Raw genomic sequence first — 26,459 nt, forward strand, 5'->3', positions numbered from 1 at the left:
AAAATTTGAAATTGTTTATTTTACATATGGTAAAAACATAAAACATTACCTGCATTCAGTACATTGTGTTTCGTAAAAGCTATTGGAATGTCAATTTATGTTAATTGAAACGTAGTGTTGATTGACTTTGTTACAGCGTAAAGCATTTTCGAGCTCTAGCAAGATTTACATACTCTTTTAAGGTAAAAACATTTTACTACAAAATAGTTATGCTTGTACAAGACAAAGATTCTAAATCTAAGTGAAAATAAAACATGTATGCCTAGGGCAATGATGCCCCATATTCCAATTGGGTCACCGTTTTGCAGCCACATTTTAGTTTTGATCTCTTAATGTGACCTTAAGCTCTGAGTAATGAGACGAATATTACCATCAGCCTCCTGATGGAAGTCATTTATACAATACTTCAGTTTACTACGTAAGAAGACACAAGTTGCTGCATTAGTTGTTTAAAATGTATTTGATAATAAAATGTCAATTTCTTTTTTGGATGTTTATGCTAGGTGATATTTCAAGTTACGCTTTTGCTAGGCTTTTGCTACAAGTTAAGTATTCGGAACATGATTCGTTTTGTTTGTAGCCACGTAAGTATAACGATATTTTTCATTTTGTTGATATATCGATTATTATTTTTTTAGTAAAAGGATGCATTAATGTCACGAACACTTGCACACTTTGGGTTAACGGCGCTAGTACTTGTAAAAAAACTGTGTCTCCCTTTACAGAGAAATAAAACTAGTTACCAATCAAACGTATTCTTTTAAACTGCAATAAAACTATTTGGAGCATTCAAAATGTATATATAACAGGGTTTTTTTCAGAAACAAATAATACTAACAATATATGCATACATACATATATGTAAATGTGTGACAAAGATGCAATAAACAAAACAATTATATTCGCGACACGGCTGTATGTTGTGTACAGTTCTATGTAAAGCTCGTATCCGCGATATTTCATTTCGATGATTTTTAAAACAAGCAGACATTACCAGAAAGGTCAGAATTAGTTGGTTGACAGTGAAACTAAATAAAGGAAAATCTGCAAATAGAGGAAGGACTATTTGTGTCGAGTCAATTAAAACACATACAAAAAAGTCTTCTTGAATAACCCTTATACTTGTTCAATAATTGTTCTATACAATTGTACTTTTTGCCACTGTAACGCAACATACATGCTAGCTATTGTACTGCTTTAATTGTGTCACTATTTCTGTTGTAAGATCGCACACCACTCACACTATGGTTAGCAAACATAAACTTTGCTACTTTATTCTTGTCAATCCCTTTACAACGTTTGGTCTATTCAAGTTTGTTTTGCCAGTCGACCCTTACATCATTCACAACGCTTTTGCGTTTCTATACAAAGGGTAAAAACTAACTTCATGTAGTTGTATGACAATTACTATTCATCGGACTATTCACTGAATATGTAACTCTCATGATCAACCATGCCGCATGCGTATATCGTGCAGACACAAGACACATAATACCCATGTACATACTACAGCTGATGCACGTCGTGACGCGTTTCTATGAATACTTCATCGTGATCCAAAAGACAAAAAAAAAATGTAAATAATATGTATTTATGATTTATTGTAATTGTATTGAACCCGAATGGAGTATTCTCCGTTCACAAGCACCCACGTTTGTCCATTCTGACTTTCTGGTTATAAATAAATTACGCACGTTCCTGATGTGTCAACTTGTCCCAATTGGCAACCGACGAAGCTAACGATGGGGTACTGGTACCTATATACTTCAACGTTCAAACCCATCAACTGACATCAATCTGCTAACAAACTTTTTTTCACGCTGTAATAATTGCAAGCATGTTTATTGTATTTTGTATTTATCAACACACCAAAATACTGCTGTATGTATTAAATCATCATGAAATATTTCTTAATATACTTTGTCGTCTCGCGTTCATGTCATAGCATGTCTCAGTCCTAACTTTATAATCACGTGCAAGCCACTGACGAAAAAGCAAGCATTCAGCCAGCAGACACGTTCTGTTTTTACAAGACCGGTTTTCCATAAATTTGCAGTTAATACCGGATGCAGACCTGTGCAATTAATTACCAACCAACAATAAACCCATAGTTGGACAGCACAATCCTTTAAAACAAATGTCCAACTGGTTAATCACCGAAACGAGGCGAGTCCTATTGCTTGGAATACCTCTGATCTGATTATTCGCTGTACTCTTTTTACGCTGACCCGCAGTCATAGCGTTTGTATTCAACAACTCTCTGAGCCGCCGATATGAATGAACATTTTTCTAAACCGCGCATATAAAGGTGGGCTAGATTATCCCGAATCTCTCGAGGTGTTTGCGGATGATCAGCGTCCGACAGCCGTCGAGCACGTGCTGCACGTTGTTGGTGTCCACTGCGCATGTGTAGAAGTACTCACATACGTGGGTCTGGTGCCAGTCCTTACTGAGCTTTTCCGCAGTGGGTGTCAACTCTAGCTCGCCCTTCACAATTTTCTTTAAAAAAAAAGACCATATGTTTTAAGTTTTAACAATTAGTTAGCTCATATTCTGCATTGAGTTTAAGAAAATTACTGAGGTTAAATATGATTTCTATAAAAACTACTCATAGTATTAAATCTTGGTGGTAAATTAGCGCAACCTCCGTGAAATTGTTATTCTTAAGCTACTATAGCGACATATAGATTTAGTTGTACAAATCATTTCAAAACGAAAAGAACTAGCATAAACTCCCAATGTATAAACAACTAAAACATAAAATATAAAAGAGTTACAGAAATTAAAGCGGATCAATGGCCCCTACTACGCTAAAATGATACACATATTTCTCTTAAAAGCGAAATGCTGTTGACTTGTCAGTAAAATTAGTACGGTCCACTTATGATCAAACAATAAACGGCCAGAAACTGATTGAGGACTGTGTGGGTCCGAGCGACCATAATGGATTTAAGGGTTTGAGGAAGGGCATGCCCATAGCAACCATAACGGATATAAGAACATGATGAATTCCTAGTCCATAGTCGGCCTTACCATGAATATGTGTTTGATGTAGACGGCGGTTTTGACAAGATCGGAGTTGGTCTCGGACGACTTTGAGCCCCGGGACATGCGCCGCTTCCGGCCGTCCCCTTCCGCCCTTTGGTAGCTACCAGTGAACTCGCATTTTTCTGCACCTGGAGTCATACAGGTCAAGTTGATTTTTATGTTGCTCGACTTACATACAATTATCAAGTGGTTAATTAAACAACTTGTTTAACATTCGTCGTTTATTATCTTTAGAATCACACTTCAATTCGATTAACCTTCTACAAAAAGACATTTGGTCCTATGAATGTTCTGCTTTAAATTGACCGTTCCAAAATGGTGTCACTAATTGTTGTTTTTGTGTGTGCGTTATGTATGTGACAATGTGTCACTTGTCTCATATTAATGGCATGGTTATGATGATAAGAATGATCTGCTCATGCACGTGGAGTTTCACATTGTTTATATATGGACACGGATACACAGTAATTCCACTTTTGTCTAAAAAAACGAAAAAGGGGCTTCGATGTCGGAAAAAAAGTCAAAATAATATCCTGGTACACATGTTGACATATTGTTCAATGTGTTTATAAAGTTTGATTAAGCTAACAACAACACAAGAATAGTATGCCATATGTGCTGAAAGAAATTGTCAAAACTCCGCTTATATTGAAACCATGTACCAAAATATCAGGTGCCAAGTTCACCTCCTGATGATATTTATAAAGTTTTACTCTACCGTCTTGTTAAGCGCAACACAGAACTGCGACAGACAAAACAGACGGTCAATGTCACATCTAAATGTCCCTTCCTTCAAATTAAACATGCTTGCAATAAACTAAATATTTTCAACATTTTACAGTTGCGAGAACAGTGGCTTTCAACAAAATCAGGTAAAATAGAAAGCTGTTGGTTTAAAGCAGCATGAATTTGGTGACCCACTGGATGGCGTGAAAGTCTCGAAGTTCGGGAAGATGTCCGGATGCCTGTCGGTAAGCGCGCTGATACAGCGTCCCCTCTGTACCTTCTCCGCCAAGATGTCGATCTTGTTCATGAAGAGCAGGATGGAGACGCTGCGCAGGAATCTAACAACAGACGAGTGCTTATCAGCTGAACAAAAAGTTTATAAATATGATACATGATTAAGAGAACTAGTTTGCTGATCAGGCTCTTATGACTTTGTAAGCGAATTTCGATCAGTGGTTATCGATAAGAAAGAGATGCTATGCCTGCGACAGCCGCTTTTTCGGGTGAGCGCGCGAGAAAGATGAGTTATTTCCGAGAAAGCCGTTTTGTGCTCATTTTCTTAAAAATAGTTGCTATAGCTGAAAATGCTTATCGGTGTTTTAAATACGGAATAGATGTTTTATTGGAGCAAGTTGATTTGTCAATATCCGCTCATTTGAGTTGTAGTATACAAGAGTTTATTTGTTATACTGTCTTCTGCAGCGGAGTAAATAGCTTTTGTATGCAAGAAAGATAAAAAGGCTTATCATACAAACAGTAACCTGTTCTTCCAAACTTGCTCAAAGATTTCTAGCGCCTCGAGGAATCTGTTTTTCTCGTTGTCTTCTCTAAGCGTCTGATCATAGCTGCTGACGTCAGCAAGAAACAAGATGGCGGCTACACTGTCGAAAATCTGTATCCACTTCCGGCGAACTCCTCTCTGGCCGCCCACGTCATAAACACTACAACGAGAAACCGGACGTGAAATATTGATTGATGATAACTGCATTGTATTTAGACATTTTAGATAAAAAATACACGTAACTCACCAAAATGAGACCGGATGTCCAGCGTCGTGCACGTCAAACTCGATGAACTGTATGCCCGTGGTAAGCACGCGACAGCGAAGGATGTCCTGGTCCGACGGGATGTAGTCGGGCTGGCGAATCTCGTGCAGCTTGTCTAGGAAACTGCGCGCATTAAACAAACAAGTACTATTTACAGGGTCCAGAATCAGCGGGGTTTTCAGGGGTTTACACACAGGTTGGGCAGAATGTGAACACACCGTTAAGAACTTTATTTTTGCAAATATCTCAAGTTCTTGAAATTCATATTTGCAAAAACTCTTTAGTGCATAAAAGACAGTTTTTCTTAGAGTTTGTGCGGATATCTTACAGTATAAGAATAAATCCTTGAATACGTCTAAAATCGGTGACAAAATGTCACGTTGCGTGAAGCATAATCGTGCATTTTACATGGAATGTTTGAATAAGAACACAGGGCTTATTAAATAAAGTAATTCTGATGTATTTTCCATTACCATAAGAAGCATAAAATTCTGTCTTTTATGCACTAGTTGAAATACTTAAGATAAATTGTTAAAACAAGTTTTTTTTGGAAGCAGCATACTGGCGTGTTTGCATCCATTAACGTTTAATTGGGAACCCAACAAGGTCACGTGATCCTGCACCCTGATTCAGACAAGTTACATAATATTACTCGCTTTTATAAAAAATGCGATATGTCAAAGTAATTAAGTATATACGTATATACTATTTATTTATTTTTAGCTTTGGTGCCAATGTGATATAATGTGATTTTGGGCTAGAGGGGGCAGAAATATATATACATTACCACTCGTTAAAATAAACACAATCAACAGCATATATTATGTTATAACGAAATAATCACATTATTAAACACTTTGACACATTTTACAAGTAAACATCTTGAAAAAAAAACACAAATTAAATCGATAACATCTTGGTGAGTTTGTTTACGACTAAATGTCATATCACTTTGTCAATTAAACTTTTTTGAAACGCCATAAAATATGTGCACGTGTTATTATATGTTTAACTACAGGAAAGATCTTATATCAACGAGGGGTAATTTAGCGAAAGTGATGTACTATAAAATATAATATGTTAAAGTTATCGCTTATAGAGTGTCGAAATGACAATATTTAAACTTTTTAGCACATATTGAAAAAAAACACACACAAAAGGACAGTGTACATAAGTGAGCGAAATAACACTCATGATGCAGTCTCATATTGATAATAAAGTATCTTTAATCAACAGAAATCGATAAAATTATAAAGCGTTGCAAACGAGAAGCGTTTGAATAATTTAGGTGTGTATTGGTGTTTTCATATTTTTTGACAATACAAATGTTCGTGGATTGCTTATGTAAATAGGCTAAAGCATAATAATTTGTAATAGCCAGGTTAGCCGATAACCTTTGGATCAGGCGAAAACATTTTTAAACAAATGTCCGGGGTTTCGAGCCTAGGTGAAGTAAGCTGTTTTTCTCTTATTTCGTTCATTCATTTTATTATTGAATTACATAGGAGCTATTTAATACCGACATTTAGATTCATCAAATTTAAAGTATTTAATGTCGATCTTAAAAAAACCCATTATATGTGAATAAGACCCATAAATTAATTACTTAAATAGATAAATTTACTTCAAAAATTTATCAGATCACATACGTTTCATTGAAATATATTCGCATCAGTGAAAAAAATGTGGGTAGGGGAGAGTGAACGCCGTTTTCTCTACCCGCTCCCTCAAAATGCGCCGATGGTGCGTGTTCTTATCACAGGTGGTTAGCGTGTGGCTATGATATTAATTAGTGAAAACATCATTTTGAATGATAAATAATCATATTATAACGAAAAATTAACTTTTCTGAAAAAAAATATTTCACTTTCAAATATATATATAACAAGGTATGCAACTCAAAATCACCCCATAACGGGGTGCATCGCTTTGAACAGCCATATCTTCATCAATTGTGCAGCGATTTTCACGATCTCGGTCTTATTCAACGCAGAAATGAATTTCCTTTCTGGAAATGTATATGTCTTGCAATATTTTTACAAATGCTGGGTCAACTTTTAAGAAATAACACGATACACAACACGCATGACCCAGTTGACAGTGATCATGCTGTCTTTAAGACTGAAATCTTCACGGAGTAAAGGGCAACTTCCCTACAAAGTTTATGTAGTTCGATACCATAATTCAATAAAACGTATGAAAAAACATTATTACCGTTCTTGTCGTTACATTCTGCATCAAGACTAACTGTCCAGCGCCGTTTGAAACCTTTGTTTACATACATTTCAACTAACTGACATTTTAAACATACGAGTGATTTCATTGGTCCAATGCGGAGGTGTGTCTTTACAACGGGAGATTTCATTCATAAAGAATACATGATCACTGTCAACTGGGTCATGCGTGTTGTGTATCGTGTTATTTCTTAAAAGTTGACCCAGCATTTGTAAAAATATTGCAAGACATATACATTTCCAGAAAGGAAATTCATTTCTGCGTTGAATAAGACCGAGATCGTGAAAATCGCTGCACAATTGATGAAGATATGGCTGTTCAAAGCGATGCACCCCGTTATGGGGTGATTTTGAGTTGCATACCTTGTTATATATATATTTGATAGTGAAATATTTTTTTTCAGAAAAGTTAATTTTTCGTTATAATATGATTATTTATCATTCAAAATGATGTTTTCACTAATTAATATCATAGCCACACGCTAACCACCTGTGGTTCTTATTACAAGAAAGCAAGTAATGATCATATTGTGTTTTTTTTTTGCATTTGATGAAACGATCAAATACACAGTTATATATGTGTAGCGTTGTATAAAGTGTTCAGTGGATGTGCTCAGTAACCATGTACATATACAGATTTGTATTGTGTAATATGAACGAACAATTGGAACGGTAATGATAAAAGATAAGTTAAATGCCGCATACGTACACATACGGAAGGAATGAGAGGACATAAACGCAAATCTTGAAGGTGCACATTTATATACACTAATCAACAAAACGTGATACTGACTATTTTGCGGAATCTATAAGTTGGTACTCGTATGATCTGGAGAAGCACTCTTGGACTCCGGAGTCCCGCCACAGGGTCTCAATATCCTCAAGGAGATCCTGACAGTATACCAGGGTAGCATGGTTAGAATAGATATACCAGGGCAGAGTGGTCAGTAAAGACATACAAGGGCAGCATGGTCAGTATAGACATATCAGGGCAGCACAGTGAGTATAGACATACCAGGGCAGCACAGTCAGTATAGACATACCAGGTCAGCATGGTCAGAATAGATATACCGGTACCAGGGCAGCACAGTCAGTATAGACATACCAGGACAGCATGGTCAGAATAGATATACCAGGGCAGAATGGTCAGTTAAGACATACCAGGACAGCATGGTCAAAATAGACAATACCAGGACAGCATGGTCAGTATAGACATACCAGGGCAGCATGGTCAGTAAAGACATACCAGGGCAGCATGGCCAGTAAAGACATACAAGGGCAGCATGGTCAGTAAAGACATACCAGGGCAGCATGGTCAGTAAAGACATACCAGGGCAGCATGGTCAGTAAAGACATACCAGGGCAGCATGGTCAGAATAGACATACCAGGGCAGAATGGTCAATAAAGACATACCAGGGCAGCATGGTCAGTATAGACAATACCAGGACAGCATGGTCAGTATAGACATACCAGGGCAGCATGGTCAGTAAAGACATACAAGGGCAGCATGGTCAGTAAAGACATACCAGGGCAGCATGGTCAGTAAAGACATACCAGGGCAGCATGGTCAGTATAGACATACCAGGGCAGAATGGTCAGTAAAGACATACCAGGGCAGCATGGTCAGTAAAGACATACCAGGGAAGCATTGTCAGTAAAGACATACCAGGGCAGAATGGTCAGTATAGACAATACCAGGACAGCATAGTCAGTATAGACATACCAGGGCAGCATGTTCAGTAAAGACATAACAGGGCAGCATGTTTAGTAAAGACATACCAGGGCAGCATGGTCAGTAAAGACATACCAGGGCAGCATGGTCAGTAAAGACATACCAGGGCAGCATGGTCAGAATAGACATACCAGGGCAGAATGGTCAATAAAGACATACCAGGGCAGCATGGTCAGTATAGACAATACCAGGACAGCATGGTCAGTATAGACATACCAGGGCAGCATGGTCAGTAAAGACATACAAGGGCAGCATGGTCAGTAAAGACATACCAGGGCAGCATGGTCAGTAAAGACATACCAGGGCAGCATGGTCAGTATAGACATACCAGGGCAGAATGGTCAGTAAAGACATACCAGGGCAGCATGGTCAGTAAAGACATACCAGGGAAGCATTGTCAGTAAAGACATACCAGGGCAGAATGGTCAGTATAGACAATACCAGGACAGCATAGTCAGTATAGACATACCAGGGCAGCATGTTCAGTAAAGACATAACAGGGCAGCATGGTCAGTAAAGACATAACAGGGTAGCATGGTCAATAAAGACATACCAGGGCAGCATGGTCAGTAAAGACATACCAGGGCAGCATGGTCAGTATAGACATACCAGGGCAGAATGGTCAGTAAAGACATACCAGGGCAGCATGGTCAGTAAAGACATACCAGGGCAGCATGGTCAGTAAAGACATACCAGGACAGAAAGTTCAGTAAAGACATACCAGGGCAGCATGGTCAGTAAAGACATACAAGAGCAGCATGGTCAGTAAAAACATACAAGGGCAGCATGGTCAGTAAAGACATACCAGGGCAGCATGGTCAGTAAAGACATACCAGGGCAGCATGGTCAGAATAGACATACCAGGGCAGAATGGTCAGTAAAGACATACCACGGCAGCATGGTCAGTATAGACAATACCAGGACAGCATGGTCAGTATAGACATACCAGGGCAGCATGTTCAGTAAAGACATACCAGGGCAGCATGGTCAGTATAGACAATACCAGGGCAGCATGGTCAGTAAAGAAATACCAGGGCAGCATGGTCAGTAAAGACATACAAGGGCAGCATGGTCAGTAAAGACATACCAGGGCAGCATGGTCAGTAAAGACATACCAGGGCAGCATGGTCAGTAAAGACATTCCAGGGCAGCATGGTCAGAATAGACTTACCAGGGCAGAATGATCAATAAAGACATACAAGGGAAGCATGGTCAGTATAGACAATACCAGGATAGCATGGTCAGTATAGACATACCAGGGCAGCATGTTCAGGAAAGACAAACCAGGGCAGCATGGTTAGTAAAGACATACCAGGGCAGCATGGTCAGTAAAGACATACCAGGGCAGCATGGTCAGTAAAGACATACCAGGGCAGCATGGTCAGTATAGATATACCAGGGCAGAATGGTCAGTAAAGACATACCACGGCAGCATGGTCAGTAAATACATACCAGGGCAGCATGGTCAGTAAAGACATACCAGGGCAGAATGGTCAGTATAGACATACCAGGGCAGAATGGTCAGTAATGACATACCAGGGCAGCATGGTCAGTATAGATATACCAGGGCAGCATGGTCAGTAAAGACATACCAGGGCAGCATGGTCAGTAAAGACATACCAGGGCAGAATGGTCAGTATAGACATACCAGGGCAGAATGGTCAGTAATGACATACCAGGGCAGCATGGTCAGTAAAGACATACCAGGGCAGCATGGTCAGTATAGATATACCAGGGCAGAGAATGGTCAGTAAAGACATACCAGGACAGCATGGTCAGTAAAGACATACCAGGGCAGCATGGTCAGTATAGACAGACCAAGGCAGCATGGTCAGTATAGACATACCAGGGCAGAATGGTCAGTAAAGACATACCAGGGCAGCATGGTCAGTATAGACATACCAGGGCAGCATGGTCAGTATAGACATACCAGGGCAGCATGGCCAGTAAAGACATACCAGGGCAGCATGGTCAGTATAGATATACCAGTGCAGCATGGCCACTATAGATATACCAGGGCAGCATGGTCAGTAAAGATATATCACGGTAGAATGGTCAGTAAAGACATACCAGGGCAGCATGTTCGGTATAGACATACCACGGCAGCATGGTTAATATAGACATACCAGGGCAGCATGGTCAGTATAGACATACCAGGGCAGCATGGTCAGTAAAGACATACCAGGGCAGAATGGTCATCATAGGCATACCAAGGTAGCATGGTCAGTATAGATATACCAGGGCAGCATGGTCAGTATAGATATACCAGGGCAGCATGGTCAGTAAAGACATACCAGGGCAGCATGGTCAGTAAAGACATACCAGGATAGAATGGTCAGTAAAGACATACCAGGGAAGCATGGTCAGAATAGGCATACCAGGACAGCATGGTCAGTATAGGCATACCAGGCCAGCATGGTCAGTAAAGACATACCAAGGCAGCATTGTCAGAATAGGCATACCAGGGCAGCATGGTCAGTATAGAAATACCAGGGCATCATGGTAAGTATAGATATATAAGGGCAGCATGGTCAGTATAGGCATACCAAGGCAGCATGGTCAGTATAGACCTACCAGGGCAGCATGGTCAGTATAGACATACCAGGACAGCATGGTCAGTATAGACATATCAGGGCAGCATGGTCAGTATAGACATACCAGGGCAGAATGGTCAGTAAAGACAATACCAGGACAGCATGGTCAGAATAGACATACCAGGGCAGAATGGCCAGTAAAGACCTACGAGGACAGCATGGTCAGTATAGACATACCAGGGCAGCATGGTCAGTATAGACATACCAGGGCAGCATGGTCAGTATAGACAGACCAGGGCAGCATGGTCAGTATAGACATACCAAGACATAATGGTCAGTGTAGACATTAATCATAAACAATTTTCAACATCAAAAAAGTCAACGTCGCCCTAAATGCTAGCGACTTACGTCTGTAATAGAGGCGGGATCCTGGGTGTCAGCAGCCTGCAGTAGCCTCTCCATCCTATGCGAGTTCTGCGCATGCTCGAGCGGGATCCCCAGCTCGTGCATGGCGCACAGTATTACTACCATGGACTCTTTGATATTACGCCGGATGTCCAGAATCTTCTCTATCCGCTCCCTGAAAATCGCACTGCGATAACGAAACTCGCTCATTGAAAAAGGGGCTTAGTGCATGTGCGTAAAGTGTCATTCCAGATTAGTCTGTGTAGTAAACCCTGTTTTCCCATAGAGCGGCTCATGTGCATTCAGATGTAATAAAAGTTAACGTCAATGTGCACGGTTCGCGCTCATTCACAAACCATGAGTCGCAGGTTCGATTCTTATCTACCGGTATACTTAATCTTCTAACTCTGGTTCGCGTGGGACGTTAAACACAGGTTAAGTGAAGAAGTTGCTTTATGTCTTGCAATATAGAAGACCCATGATCGCCTTTCTCGTCTCCTCTACTATGTAGGGACCAGGAGTGTGTCCCCGCATGTCTACTGACTAGTAATTAACTTTCCAGTCTAGCACAATATGAGACGAATTTTGAATAATGGCTGCCATTTCCATTAAGTTTTTACTAACATTTCGGTGTATTCTTTTTTAGTGGTGGAAATATGAGAACCCGGAGAAACATCTCAATTATGGGGACCACAAGCATACTTGACGTGCACTTTGAATGGAAATTGAACCCGGGTAGCAACCACTGCCGTCACCGGGCTGCTGTACTCACCTCGTCTCGAAGCCGTTGATGTGAATGATCCGCATCTGTTTGGTGATCGTGCTCTTCCCGGACTCCCCGGTTCCTATTGGGACAGAGATTGGATTCGAGAAAATAAAATGGTATAAGTACCTCTATTAGTTTCCTTGTAAATGTGATATGATGATTGGGTGAGGGTGTTCAGTATGCATTATTTGAACCTTGTTCTGATAAAAATGGGCTTAATGCATTGCGTAAAGTGTCATCCCAGATTAGCCTGTGCAACCCGCACAGGCTAATCAGGGACAACACTTTCCGCCTAAACTTGATTTTCGGTAAGGATGGACTTCATTGAAACTAAAAATACCATAAAAGCGGAAAGTGTCGTCCCTGATTAGCCTGTGCGGACTGGAATGACACTTTACGCACATGCATTAAGCCCAGTTTTCTCAGAACGCAGCTCATTTTATCTAACGGGACCTAGAAATAGCCACGATCCTCGATCTGGTTACACGGGTGGGATATTAACACGTGCTTGTTAAAATAATGAAGTGTATTCTTTTATTCTCTGGACAATATACTACATATAATATGGGGTTATGGGCAGGATTTTTTATATCAACTGAACGTACAATGTCCATGTTATGTCTACGACTGCGTTTTTTTATATAAACGTTAAAAATTTTCAGTGTGTGTATTAACAAGTAAAGCAAATTGTAGTATAATATATATATAAATATTTGCGTTCTAACCCCAGGTAGCATTAGAAGGTGCGTGAAAATAAAGATTCAATTACCAAGAAGTAGAAGTTTGAGCTTTCTGAGGTCCTGACGCCTGTATTCTTTCAGCGCTTTGCATATCTGCTTATTGCGCGTGCGCGCGATTTTCTCCTCTTCCGCTGAGTTATAAAAGTCTGGTCCGTTGTTATACCCGCAACCAAGACATGCCATTGTTTCTTCAAGCATTTGCGCTTTTTTAAAACTTAAAAATAAACTGTTAACACAACTTTCGGTTTAAAATATATATCATTTGGTATATTTTAAAGAACTATACCAACAAACATCATACGTTTGAAAACGTATTAAAGTGTCTTTTGGCGAAGACTCAACTTTCTCTTGAACGTTTCTTTAGTGGATGAATGTGTGCTGCACGTGCACCCCTATAATTACCATTATAGTTTATGTCAGAAGCAGAAAGACTGCAACCACGACCATAATGTCACATAGAGATTGTCCTTTATTGATGACTAACATTTGTTTATTGTGGTTCGTGTGGAACACTACACGAGTCCTCCGTGTGCAGCAAATATGTAGTGTTCACACCCTCGCATCTTCGCTTCGATAAAGCTCTTTTTCTGAAAAATATGTATCCGTTATTATCACAAATATAAATAATTTTCCGATTGTGTACGTCATTAAATTAATAAAGCTCAGACTACTACTTCTACTGCTACTACTACTGCTGCTGCTGCTGCTACTACTACTACTTCTACTACTACTGCTGCTGCTGCAACTACTACTAAAAATACTACTTCCACTACTACTACTGCTGCTGCTACTACTACTACTACTACTACTACTGATACCACTATTGCTGATGCTACTACTTCTATTACTACTACTTCTGCTGCTGCTACTTCTGCTGCTGCTACTATTACTACTACTACTACTACTACTACTACTTCTACTACTACTACTACTACTACTACTATTACTACTACTACTACTACTACTACTACTACTACTACTACTACTACTACTACTACTACTACTACTACTACTTCCACTACTTCCACTACTACTACTACTACTACTTCTACTACTACTACTACTACTACTTCTACTACTACTACTACTACTACTACTACTACTACAACTACTACTACTACTACTACTACTACTACTACTACTACTACTACTACTACTACTACTACTACTTCTACTACTACTACTGCTGTTGCTGCTGCTCCTGCTGCTGCTGCTACTGCTGCTGCTGCGGCTACTGCTGCTGCTACTACTACTACTACTACTACTACTACTACTACTACTACTACTACTACTACTACTACTACTACTACTACTACTACTACTACTACTACTACTTCTACTACTACTACTGATGCTGCTGCTGCTACTTCTACTACTATAATTATAATCATTATTATTATTTTATTATTGTTTCTGTTGTTGTTAATATTAATAATAATAATAATAATAATAATAATAATAATAATAATAATAATAATAATAATAATAATAATAATAATAATAATTATTATCATTATAATCATACAGTTTTATGAACAACATCACCTTTATCATAGGAAAGTATCAGAAACTCGTCATATTCAAGTATCAGTAACTCGATCTCAACAGGTGAGTAGATTCAGGATGGGATTTGATTCACAGTTCCTACACATCCTAAAGACTTCTATATAATTTTGTAATTTTATTAACGAAATTAATACATCGATAGCTATATAAACCCGAAAAAATAGTTTTACTCTATAAAATAATTACACCTGGTCAAATGCAGCACTTCACGGCACAGGCATATGTCACACATGACCCGGGCGTAGATAGTTATTAAATGTGTAAACGAAGCTTGACAAATTAGTCAAACCTTGCCACACTTTGTTGCAAACAAATCATTTGCTGACAATACCCCCAATCAACGGTGTATGGCAAGTATATTGAATGTATAAGACCATAGCTCGTGACGTCACATTGCGCAATCGCCAGTAAGAAACCAGTGGTTTTATTGATATCACCGTTACAGATAAATGTCCCGGGGCGAATTGTGCAGAAATTCGTAATGCAAAAACTGACCAATGGTCAGAATGTGTAAATAAACAAATGCACGGGAAATAGACTGCTGCAATATTTATCAGTTTACACATTTAGGTCATAAAACTGTACGCTCACAAATAACAATCACTATTATTTTGAAATTGTGAACTTTGTTGTGAAAGGGATTTAGTGGCTTTAAGAAAAAATTCAGGGAGTTTAAATACGTGGAACTCCATGTGAGGAAGGTATGTCAACTATTAACGTATCCATTCTAATGATATATCTGTCAATAATAAAGGAGCGAAGTTTCGCATCGTGCATTATGTATTAAGGGTACATTTTATGTCCTGTGTATGGATCAGGTAAACTATCCCATTGAAATTTATAGGAGATATCTGTTAACGTGTTTATAGATAGATTTTTGATGCTATTTAAGCGTTAACTTTTTTAATTTTGAATTTTCATTCATATCACAAAAATCTTATGATGATGTTACATTGTAGACACGTATGTGCTATATTCGCAGTTCAGTTAAGTATATCGACATTAAATGTAACCCTTCTTAACATGAGATGTCAATACGCGTATGTTATCTGGTTTTCTAATATTAACCAATTATTGCGCAGTTGCAGGCCTTTCCACAGGATTTGGCACGGCACAGGGGGCAAAGAACTGCTGTGTTGTCAAACGTGTGTGACTGGTGTTATAATGCAAGACTTAAACAGAGCTTAAACAACAACACATCTAATATTTGCATGTTTTGAACAACAATAACAATACACTCAGGTCATAATAAGGATATTGTTTGTTTCCTCTCCACGACCAACCAAAAATATTAGCTATAAATAGCAAAGACCCATATTACGCACTTAACGATGTAGAACTGTACTAAAAACACACACACATACAATGATACACTACTTTATAGTAATCATTATGATATGGGTATTTCATGGTGTGCGAAAAAAAAATCTGAAAATTATAGTTCGCCTACCTCCCCCCTTTATAAAGCATGAGTCGCGTGAGATGAACCTGAAGATATTTTAATTCTGGCCCATGTGTTTACTTTAATTATCTTGCGTGTAATCTCGGTAGAAATATTGTGGTTGCATATAACTATCATACGATAACCATGTAAGTTTCGCGATACATTTTTTTTGTATTTATCACGTGAACACCAGTAATATCGTGTTGTTTATCTTTTATCTTGTTTGTGTTTGCGATAGTCCTCTCTGTCAGTAATGTTTGTGCTTAATTTAAACCTGTCCTGAATGTGCCCCGAACTGACATCAGGATTTCAGTAAATAAAAACTCTGAACACTTAGTGGTAACAGGAATATTAAAGGGTTTTGAAATACACGAGCAGAGAATTAATTATTAACAGGAATATTATTGTGATAAGTGTGTGTATTTCGAAGTTTATGAGATCCTTCCGTGCCCGAGGCTGCTTTATTTGGCAATTGCGGACTCGGAATGTATCCAAACACTCCTAACTAACTAACTTATCTAGACTTATCTAGACTCACGAAGGACGAAATTTGGAATTATAGCTACTTTATCCAGCCATTTTTTAATGAAAGATTTATCAAATTTGGTGTGGCTTATGTTGTGGGGTGGGGAAGACTGAGAATCCGGGGGGGGGGAACTCCCCTTTCCGGTATGGATATTACCAACCAAGCTCACATATGCGGCGGGAACGGGGATTGTGCCCGGGTCGCCTTGGTATGAGTCGCGTGTACTATCCACTGCTAACCGAACATGTTATTCTCGCTAGCAACATATCGCTGAACAGTTCGGGAAAAGTCAAGAGGTAAAAGTAAAATACGCGTGTTATGATTTACGTTAACATATACTTAATTACAAACAATTATATTATTGCGTTAAGGTTCACGTTAGTAAATAAGAAAATTCCTATATGCAATTAAGGTAATTTATTTTAGTGACAATTATCAAGTATTCTTATTTTCATACAGGTAAATTAATTTTCGAATACAAAACTAATATCGTTAAAAGTTAGTGCAACCCGATTCTTTTTTGCAAACGCTAATTACTAAACGTGATCTCTTTCCGCGAAACTTATGCGGTCAACACGATGCATAGGTTGTTAAAGCGATCATTATCGCTCAATGAAATGTTGGTCAAGCGCGATCCTTGTATGGCAGTTCTACGACACTATAATAAACTTCATCAAGTGCATTAACATGACTTATTAGTTGTCCGCTGTACATCACTCGCTTTAACTTGGTACATGTTTACGTTTATTGGTAAGACTAAGGGTCAATATGAGCTCAGGTCCTCTGTTGTGCATTACTCGCTTTAATTTGCTATATGTTTACGTTGACAGGTAAGAATTAGGGTTAATGTGACCTCAGGTAACTGCTTAATAGCCACCACTATTCCGTGTTCAGAGTGACGTCAGATAATGTTAAATTGAAAATGATACAATCTCCATGCATTGGTTGTTCTACAAATTACATTATTTGCAAATTTTCAAAATATTTAAAACACTGATGAAAACATCACTCTATGAAAGACATTGATATAATAAGAACAATTAGAACAGTAATACCGGTAGTCGGTATCACGTCGTCTGAAACATTGATGAACAGTTATGATACACATCTCATCATCAACAGCACTAGTGAACAATGATGATTTATATCACATTACCTAATTACAATGTGATCATTGATGACCCATTTCACAACGTCAATAAGAACACTGTAAAACATAAATAATAACAACAATATAACAACACCAAGAAGACCGGTGACCAAAAATGAGCAATATCATGAATTAAAATAAATGAGCAATATCACAATATCAAGAACACTAAAGAACAGCGCTAATCAAGTTAAAGCCGTATAAAACACAGACGAACATTAACGATCATTATCATATCAACAACCAAAACACCGATTGCTTTTCATTTTGAATAAAGTTCAGATACAAGAACTATTACACTCTAACCTTTCTGCACTTCTTATTGTTTGTGTCGGTAACAGAATCTTCATTATGTTACACTTGAAGTGCCCGGATGAGTCATCAACTGATAAGTGTTTGTATTTGAAGATAATGTAGCCTTATTGGGATACTACCCACGACTAATAGTTAACTTTCCGAAATAAAACTTGTAAAAAATCTAAATAAAGATCTCCCCTTCATATTTCTATCTGTTAACAAAACAAAAGCAGCAACACTTGTGCGAATTGTCCTTATTAATGACCACCCAAAATTAATCCACAATTAAATGAATAACGAACATTTGAGATGGTACCTACAAATAGGAAGTAATTATAGGTGTGCTATAAGTATGGGCGTAAAACGGGATGCACCCTTAAACACCAGCGGCCACAGTTTGCCCGTCTGCGGTGATCTATCAAATGCAAAGATGGAAAAAAATATGTTGCCCTGCATTGGGTAACCATAATACATGTAGTTCTCTGTCATTATAATGGCGCATTTTCTGTGCTATAAAATTCTAATAGCGTTAATAACATTTTTAGCTCATCTATTTTTTTAAAAAAAATTATGAGCTATTGTCATCACCTTGGCGTCGGCGTCGGCGTCCGGTTAAGTTTTACGTTTAGGTCCACTTTTCTCAGAAAGTATCAATGCTATTGCATTCAAACTTGGTACACTTACTTACTATCATGAGGGGACTGGGCAGGCAAAGTTAGATAACTCTGGCGTGCATTTTGACTGAATTATGTGCCCTTTTTATACTTAGAAAATTGAAAAGTTTGGTTAGGTTTTGCGTTTAGGTCCACTTTTTTCAGAAAGTATCAATGCTATTGCATTCAAACTTGGTACACTTACTTACTATCATGAGGGGACTGGGCAGGCAAAGTTAGATAACTCTGGCGTGCATTTTGACAGAATTATGTGCCCTTTTTATACTTAGAAAATTGAAAATTTTGGTTAAGTTTTGTGTTTAGGTCCATTTTATTCCTTAAGTATCGAAGCTATTGCTTTCATACTTGCAACACTTACTAACTATCATAAGGGGACTGTGCAGGCAAAGTAATGTAACTCTGACTGGCATTTTGACAGAATTATGTGCCCTTTTTATACTTAGAAAATTGAAAATTTGGTTATGTTTTGTGTTTAGGTCCACTTTATTCCTACAGTATCAAAGCTATTGCTTTCATACTTGCAACACTTATTAACTATCGTAAGGGGACTGTGCAGGCAAAGTTATGTAACTCTGACTGGCATTTGGACGGAATTATGGGCCCTTTATACTTAGAAAATTGAAAGTTTGGTTAAGTTTTGTGTTTTGGTCCACTTTACCCCTAAAGTATCATAGATATTGCTTTCATACTTGGAACACTCGCAAACTATCATAAGGGTACAGTAAAGGGACAAGTTGCATAACTCTGGATGTCATTTTTACGGAATTATGGCCCTTTTTTGACTTAGTAACTTTGAATATATGGTTAAATTTTGTGTTTCGATCCACTTTACTTCTAAAGTATCAAGGCTATTGCTTTCAAACTTCAAATACTTTCATGCTATCATGAGGTTACTGTACCTGGCAAGTTGAATTTTACCTTGACCTTTGAATGACCTTGACTCTCAAGGTCAAATTATTAAATTTTGCTAAAATTGCCATAACTTCTTTATTTATGATTAGATTTGATTGATACTTTGACAAAACAACTCTTACCTAACATACTACAATAAACTCCACCCAAACCATCGCCCGTGCCCCCCCCACTTCCCCCCCACCCCCCCCCCCCCCGAATCCCCCCCCCTATTTTTTTTTTTTATTATCTCACAACCACCACACCCTCACACTATACCTCCCCCCACCCCACCCCCTCCCCATTTTTTTTTAAACGGTTAAAAAACTAAACAATTTATTTTGCTTATTTTATGTTTGAAATACCGTCCAACCATCGCACCCAAGAATCCCCCCCCCCAACCCCCCACCCGAATCCCCCCCCCCAAATTTTTTTCTTCTTTGTTTTTTTTTTTTTTTTTTTTTTTTTAAGATCATCTCACAAATAACCACCACACCCTCACACTATACTCCCCCCCCCCATTTTTTTTAAACGGTTAAAAAAACACAAATATTTATTTTTATTATTTTATGTTTGAAATACTGTCCAACCATCGCACCCAAGAATCCATACCCCCGACCCCCCAACCCCCCCCCCCTTCCCGATTTTTTTCCCCTTTTTTTGGCATTTTTGGAAGATAATGTAATAAATGTCCACACCCCCACACAATGCACCCCTCTTCACTCCACCCCTCCCTCCTTTGTGATTGAAAATGAGAGTCCCTTCACCTATAAAAAGAAAATAGATGAGCGGTCTGCACCCGCAAGGCGGTGCTCTTGTTAATATTATCATTTGCATTGAACTAAAAAAAAACAGCATGAGTCTTTTGATTAATTCTGAGAATAACATGTATTTAGAGGCATGAAATGTCCATGGTGATAAGGCTGTTTGCATGGACAGTATTTTGTCAATCCACAGTGCACTTTTTGTAAGGAAATGATTTATCAGAGAACGCAAACGTAAATACATGGCAACTATGTGTGTGAACGAGTTGAAGTGCCTCCACTGATAACATCCGTCAGGCCCCTCTCTCATAGTATGTCTTTCGGTTTGAAAATGAAGCACATATAGTCACATTCATAGAAAAAAATGAATTACAAATTACAATACTTGGTACATGTAGTTGTTAACTGTAGTAATAGCGGTATCGGTAGCAGTAAAAGCATCCACAGCAGTTGCAGTATAAGTAGTAGCATAAATAGTAGCAGAAGCAGTGAAAGAAGCAGAAGTTGTTCTTTTTATGCCCCCGAAGGAGGGCATATAGTGATCGGACTGTCCGTCCGTCTTTCCGTCACACTTTGCGTTTAGGTTTCGAAAAATGCTGATAACTTCTATGTCCCTTGAGATATAACCTTCATACTTGGTATGCATGTGTATATGGACAAGGCCTATCCATACGCTCACAAATTTTGACCCCTGTGACCTTGATCTTGAACTTAGGGTCTGTGCTTAGGTTTCGAAATCTGCGTTTAGGTTTCGAAAAATGCTCATAAGTTATATGTCCCTTCAGATATAACCTTCATACTTGGTATGCATGTGTATATGGACAAGGCCTTTCCATACGCTCACAAATTTTGACCCCTGTGACCTTGATCTTGAACTTAGGGTCTGTGCTTAGGTTTCGAAATCTGCGTTTAGGTTTCGAAAAATGCTCATAAGTTATATGTCCCTTCAGATATAACCTTCATATTTGGTATGCATGTGTATATGGACAAGGCCTTTCCAAACGCACACAAAATTTGACCCCTGTAACATTGACCGTGAACTTAGGGTCCGCGTTTAGGTTTCGAAATCTGCGTTTAGGTTTCGAAAAATGCTCATGACTTAGTGGAAGCAGTAGTAGCAGTAGCCTAAGTGGAAGTAGTAGTAGCAGTGGCCTAAGTGGAAGAAGAAGTAGCAGTAGCCTAAGTGGAAGTAGTAGTAGCAGTTGCCTTAGTGGAAGCAGTAGAAGCAGTAGCCTAAGTGGAAGTAGTAGTAGCAGTAGCCTAAGTGGAAGAAGTAGTAGCAGTAGCCTAAGTGGAAGTAGTAGTAGCAGTAGCCTAAGTGGAAGTAGTAGTAGCAGTAGCCTAAGTTGAAGTAGTAGTAGCAGTAGCCTTAGTGGAAGCAGTAGTAGCAGTAGCCTTAGTGGAAGTAGTAGTAGCAGTAGCCTAAGTGGAAGTATTAGTAGCAGTAGCCTAAGTGGAAGTATTAGTAGCAGTAGCCTAAGTGGAAGTAGTAGTAGCAGTAGCCTAAGTGGAAGTAGTAGTAGCAGTAGCCTAAGTGGAAGTAGTAGTAGCAGTAGCCTTAGTGGAAGTAGTAGTAGCAGTAGCCTAAGTGGAAGTAGTAGTAGCAGTAGCCTAAGTGGAAGTAGTAGTAGCAGTAGCCTAAGTGAAAGTAGTAGTAGCAGTAGCCTAAGTGGAAGTAGTAGTAGCAGTAGCCTAAGTGGAAGTAGTAGTAGCAGTAGCCTTAGTGGACGTAGTAGTAGCAGTAGCCTTAGTGGAGGTAGTGGTAGCAGTAGCCTTAGTGGAAGTAGTAGTAGCAGTAGCCTAATTGGAAGTAGTAGTAGCAGTAGCCTTAGTGGAAGTAGTATTAGCAGTAGCCTTAGTGGAATAAGTAGTAGAGGATGAGGAGGAGAAGGAAGAGGAGGGGTAGCAGTAGAAGTAGCAGCAGCAATTATAAGTGGTCGTCGTAGTCGTAGTCACCAGTAGTAGTAGTAAAAGAAGTAGCAGTGGTGGTGTTGGTTGTGGTATAGTTATTGTAGTGTTAGTAATAGTGGTGGTGGGTACATTTCGAGTTTCAATTTGGTTACAAGTCTGTTAATGGGGACACATGCATAGACTTTTCTTAACTACTTAATGCATTTAGTAGCGTTAATTCGAATTAAGTTACTTAAATTGAGTTTAAGTAGTGAAAAACTAAGTTTAAGTTACTTAAACTTAGTTTTTCTCTTTTTTGTGGTTCAGGCGTGCCATACATAGACCTATTTCGACTTAGGCCCCTAAACACGGTCTTAGAACAATGTTTAATTACACTATTAGACTTCACATATTATTATTATTATTATTATTATTATTATTATTATTAGCTCGGCTGTTTTCGGAGAAAACCCGAGGTATTGTCATAGCCAGCTCGTCGTCCGCCGTTCGGCGTCCGCCGTGCTAAAACCTTAACATTTTCCTCTAACATCAAAGTGCTTCCACCTACAACTTTGAAACCATATGTAAATGCACCTTGATGAGTTCTACACGCCACGCCCAATTTTGGGTCACTAGGTCAAAGGTAAAGGTCACTGTGACCTCTAAAAAAAAAATTCTGACAAGCTTTCACAGCCGAGCGTGGCACCCGTTATGCGGTGCTCTTGATATTATTATTATTAATATTATTATTATTATTATTTATTATTATTATTTATTATTATTATTATATATTTTTTATTATTATTTATACTACTACTACTTCTACTACTACTACTACTACTACTACTACTACTACTACTAATACTACTACTACTACTTACTACTACTACTACTACTACTACTACTACTACAACTACTACTACTACTACTACTACTACTACTACTACTACTACTACTACTACTACTACTACTACTACTACTACTACCTTATTGTTATTATTATTATTATTATTATTATTATTATTATTATTATTATTATTATTATTATTATCATTATTATTATCATTATTATTTATTTATTTTTATTATTATTGCTGTTATATATTACTATTACCACTGTTGCTGTAAGTGTCGTTATGATAATCATAATCACTATCATCTTCATTTCTTTGAATTATTTAAAGTATAAAAACAACCTGACCATATCTAAGTATGGACGCAAACTTCTCAATATAAAAAAAATCGTATACGACTTACCTTAGTTATTTTCGGGAACTTTTAAACTTCCGTATTTCCTTAATTTACCAACTTTACATGTTTGTTTTAACGAAACCCTGTCGTCTGAAAATGTCTAAATCTCCAACGTATTGAGTGACACTCAGCAGCAATAGTTTGGCGTAAACTAAAGCGAATCTATACACTGCAGCGGTTTAATCTTAATACATGTATTTATTTTTCTTCTAAATTTGGACCCGATATCTGATAACGGACCGACTGCAATGCTGGTTAGGTATCCCTTAATCACTTAATCAAGCCCCCCCCCCCCCCCCCCCTCTCTCCTCTGTTTAACGTTTTGAGCACTTCATCTGCCAACACCGTTCCCCACCCTGCACATGCCACCCGAGCGACAACGAACGAGTTTTTGTAAGTAGTAGTAGTTCGTAACATAACCAAATAATACAATTCGATTTATTAGTGTTTAGCTGTCAATAAACAAAGATTTGGAATTTGTATTAGTGTTATTTAAACAAAGAAGAGATAATAAATTCATTTTTTATAATAAAGCATCAGTTCCATACTTATACAATTATCTGCAGATCGACAACGGTTTGTTAATTGCTCAAAAAACAACGATCATGCCGAATTTAGTTCGATGATTATATGATAAGACAGTTGTTTGCTCAACTTGGACTTTAAACTACATTTTTATTGAATTAGCAATATTTTATTTGTCTATAGAAAGATCGTCGACTATGATTCTTAAAATTGTATCCTGGTGATTAAGTGTTATACATATAGATATAAAAATGTTTAATCTCAGACTCTGGGATTTCAGCATGTAGTTGGTATTATGGGATGAATATTTTATGAATAGTTAATATCGTGTCCCACAGTTGCCATAGCTTATTCACACACTTTAAATAAGCAAATAACATCGTCACTGTCGTTAGCATCGACACGATCAAAACTCTTACCCAGATAATGTTTTGCACTTACAACGACCATTTAACGCACAAAAGTGTTCGTATTATGGCCAATAATTATTGGTATTGCAATGTTATTATATTAGTTATACTTATCAGTATAATTCACTTAAAACGCTTTATTATCTCCTGTTTATCTCATACATGGTCCTCACATCTCTTCGCTCTTTTTTGGAAGAAAAAAAACAACAACGTGACAACATGTCGGTCTCGAATCCTGTTTGGAAAACTCGTCCACGAAGAAAAACAAACTGTAAAGAAATATTACAATCTGGTCTTAACGGTGATTTTTAGCTGCGATATTTGTATGAATCAGATATGGGCTATCTTGGTTGAAAGAGCGCGTGCAAATAAGGACCAATTAATTGAAAATAAGCCCAGAGTTCTCGCATACGTGCCGTTCCTTTTAAAGAACTGACGAAAAAACAACAACACTCGATGAACTTGTTAGCAAGTTTTTTTAGCGTGTTTACCATGGTGTTGTAGTTGTGTAACGATATAATTACGCTATCTTTTATTATGTTAACTATGTATGCTAATTTGTTTATTGATATCTTATCTCTTTTGTCATAAAGATAGTTTCATTTGTTTATGTATGCCACCCGATACGACTCGAGTTAGTCTGTTCAACAGGCCTTAGGTTAACGGAGTTAGCCTGTACGGACAGGCAATGGTATTACCATCATACCATTTGGTATGGGGTTAGCCTGTAGATAACCTGGATAAAAGATCTATAAATAAATAGTTTATTTATAGATTACGAAGGAAAAGGTATTAGGTCACGGTATCTCGATCTCTCGATTATTTATTGAAAATAATGAAGAAGAGCGCCTTTTTAGGTCTTAAACCAATAAAGAATGGAAATATTGGTTATAAATTTATATTTTAATAAATGAATTTAGAACAATTTAAGATTAAATATATTGCACACTGACAGTGAATAGATTAATAATTTTGAAATCACTAGGGATTTGTTTATAGTTTAATTATATTTAAGTATGAAATACCAAAAATAATAATCAAATTATTGTAAGCAGAACAGGGTTTCATTCAATCATTTATTTATGTATTAATGTATTTATTTATGTATTAATGTATTTTTTTATGTATTTATTTATTTACTTATTCATTCATTCACGCGTTCATTCATGCGTTTATTCATGCGTTCATGTATTTCTTTCTTACTTTCTTTATTCATTCATCTATTTATTTATTTATCTATCTATTTATCTATTTATTCCGTGTGTGCGTACGTGGGCTTGTTCATTGGTTTATTGGTTCGTTCGTTTGTTCGTAATTTCTTTCAGTCAGTCAGTCAGTCAGTCAGTCAGTCAGTCAGTCAGTCAGTCAGTCAGTCAGTCAGTCAGTCAGTCAGTCAGTCAGTCAGTCAGTCAGTCAGTCAGTCAGTCAGTCAGTCAGTCAGTCAGTCAGTCAGTCAGTCAGTCAGTCAGTCAGTCACTCAGTCAGTCAGTCAGTCAGTCACTCAGTCAGTCAGTCAGCGAGCGAGCGAGCGGGCCGGCCTGTCGGTCGGTCGTTCGTGCGCTCGTTTGTTATTTTGTTCGTTCGTTCATGCGTCCGTCAATTTGTTTGTTCGTTCGTTCGTATGTGCGTTCGAGCTTTTCTGCGTTCGTAATCATCATCATCATCATCATCATCATCATCATCATCATCATCATCATCATCATCATCATCATCATCATCATCATCATCATCATCAACAACAACAACAGCAACAACATCATCATCATTATCATCGTCATCATTATCATAATTTTTATTTTTTTATATTTTTTATTTCATTTCTTTATATATTTTGTATTA

At 37.9% G+C, this 26,459-nt stretch overlaps 2 protein-coding genes across 4 annotated transcripts in view; one reads left to right on the forward strand and one right to left on the reverse strand.

Moving 5' to 3' along the window:
- On the reverse strand, nt 1-23,860 carry LOC127860469 (guanine nucleotide-binding protein G(s) subunit alpha-like). The gene is made up of 10 exons (XM_052398557.1): nt 23,692-23,860; nt 13,262-13,819; nt 12,499-12,571; nt 11,730-11,901; nt 7,848-7,945; nt 4,803-4,943; nt 4,536-4,715; nt 3,970-4,112; nt 3,034-3,176; nt 1-2,499 (listed from the first exon to the last, which is right to left on the reverse strand). Exons 2-10 carry the CDS (start codon nt 13,428-13,430, stop codon nt 2,314-2,316), a joined length of 1,305 nt encoding a protein of 434 aa, XP_052254517.1. The 5' UTR covers nt 13,431-13,819; nt 23,692-23,860; the 3' UTR covers nt 1-2,313.
- LOC127860465 (homeotic protein female sterile-like) overlaps nt 12,187-26,459 on the forward strand; it is a 27,067-nt gene continuing 12,794 nt past the window's right edge. Inside the window, exon 1 of one of the 3 annotated variants that reach the window (XM_052398549.1) lies at nt 12,187-12,608. Coding sequence is in view for 1 of the 3 variants with exons in the window: in XM_052398547.1 (XP_052254507.1) it covers nt 16,940-17,064 (125 nt within the window). In the remaining 2 variants the exon portion in view is untranslated. Of the gene's footprint in view, nt 12,609-15,304; nt 15,500-16,364; nt 17,065-26,459 lie in introns of those variants that run through there. The other 2 variants (XM_052398548.1, XM_052398547.1) reach the window with 2 other exon arrangements.

The sequence above is a fragment of the Dreissena polymorpha genome, chromosome 15 (genome assembly GCF_020536995.1).
Source record: "Dreissena polymorpha isolate Duluth1 chromosome 15, UMN_Dpol_1.0, whole genome shotgun sequence".
NCBI classification, from domain to species: domain Eukaryota; kingdom Metazoa; phylum Mollusca; class Bivalvia; order Myida; family Dreissenidae; genus Dreissena; species Dreissena polymorpha.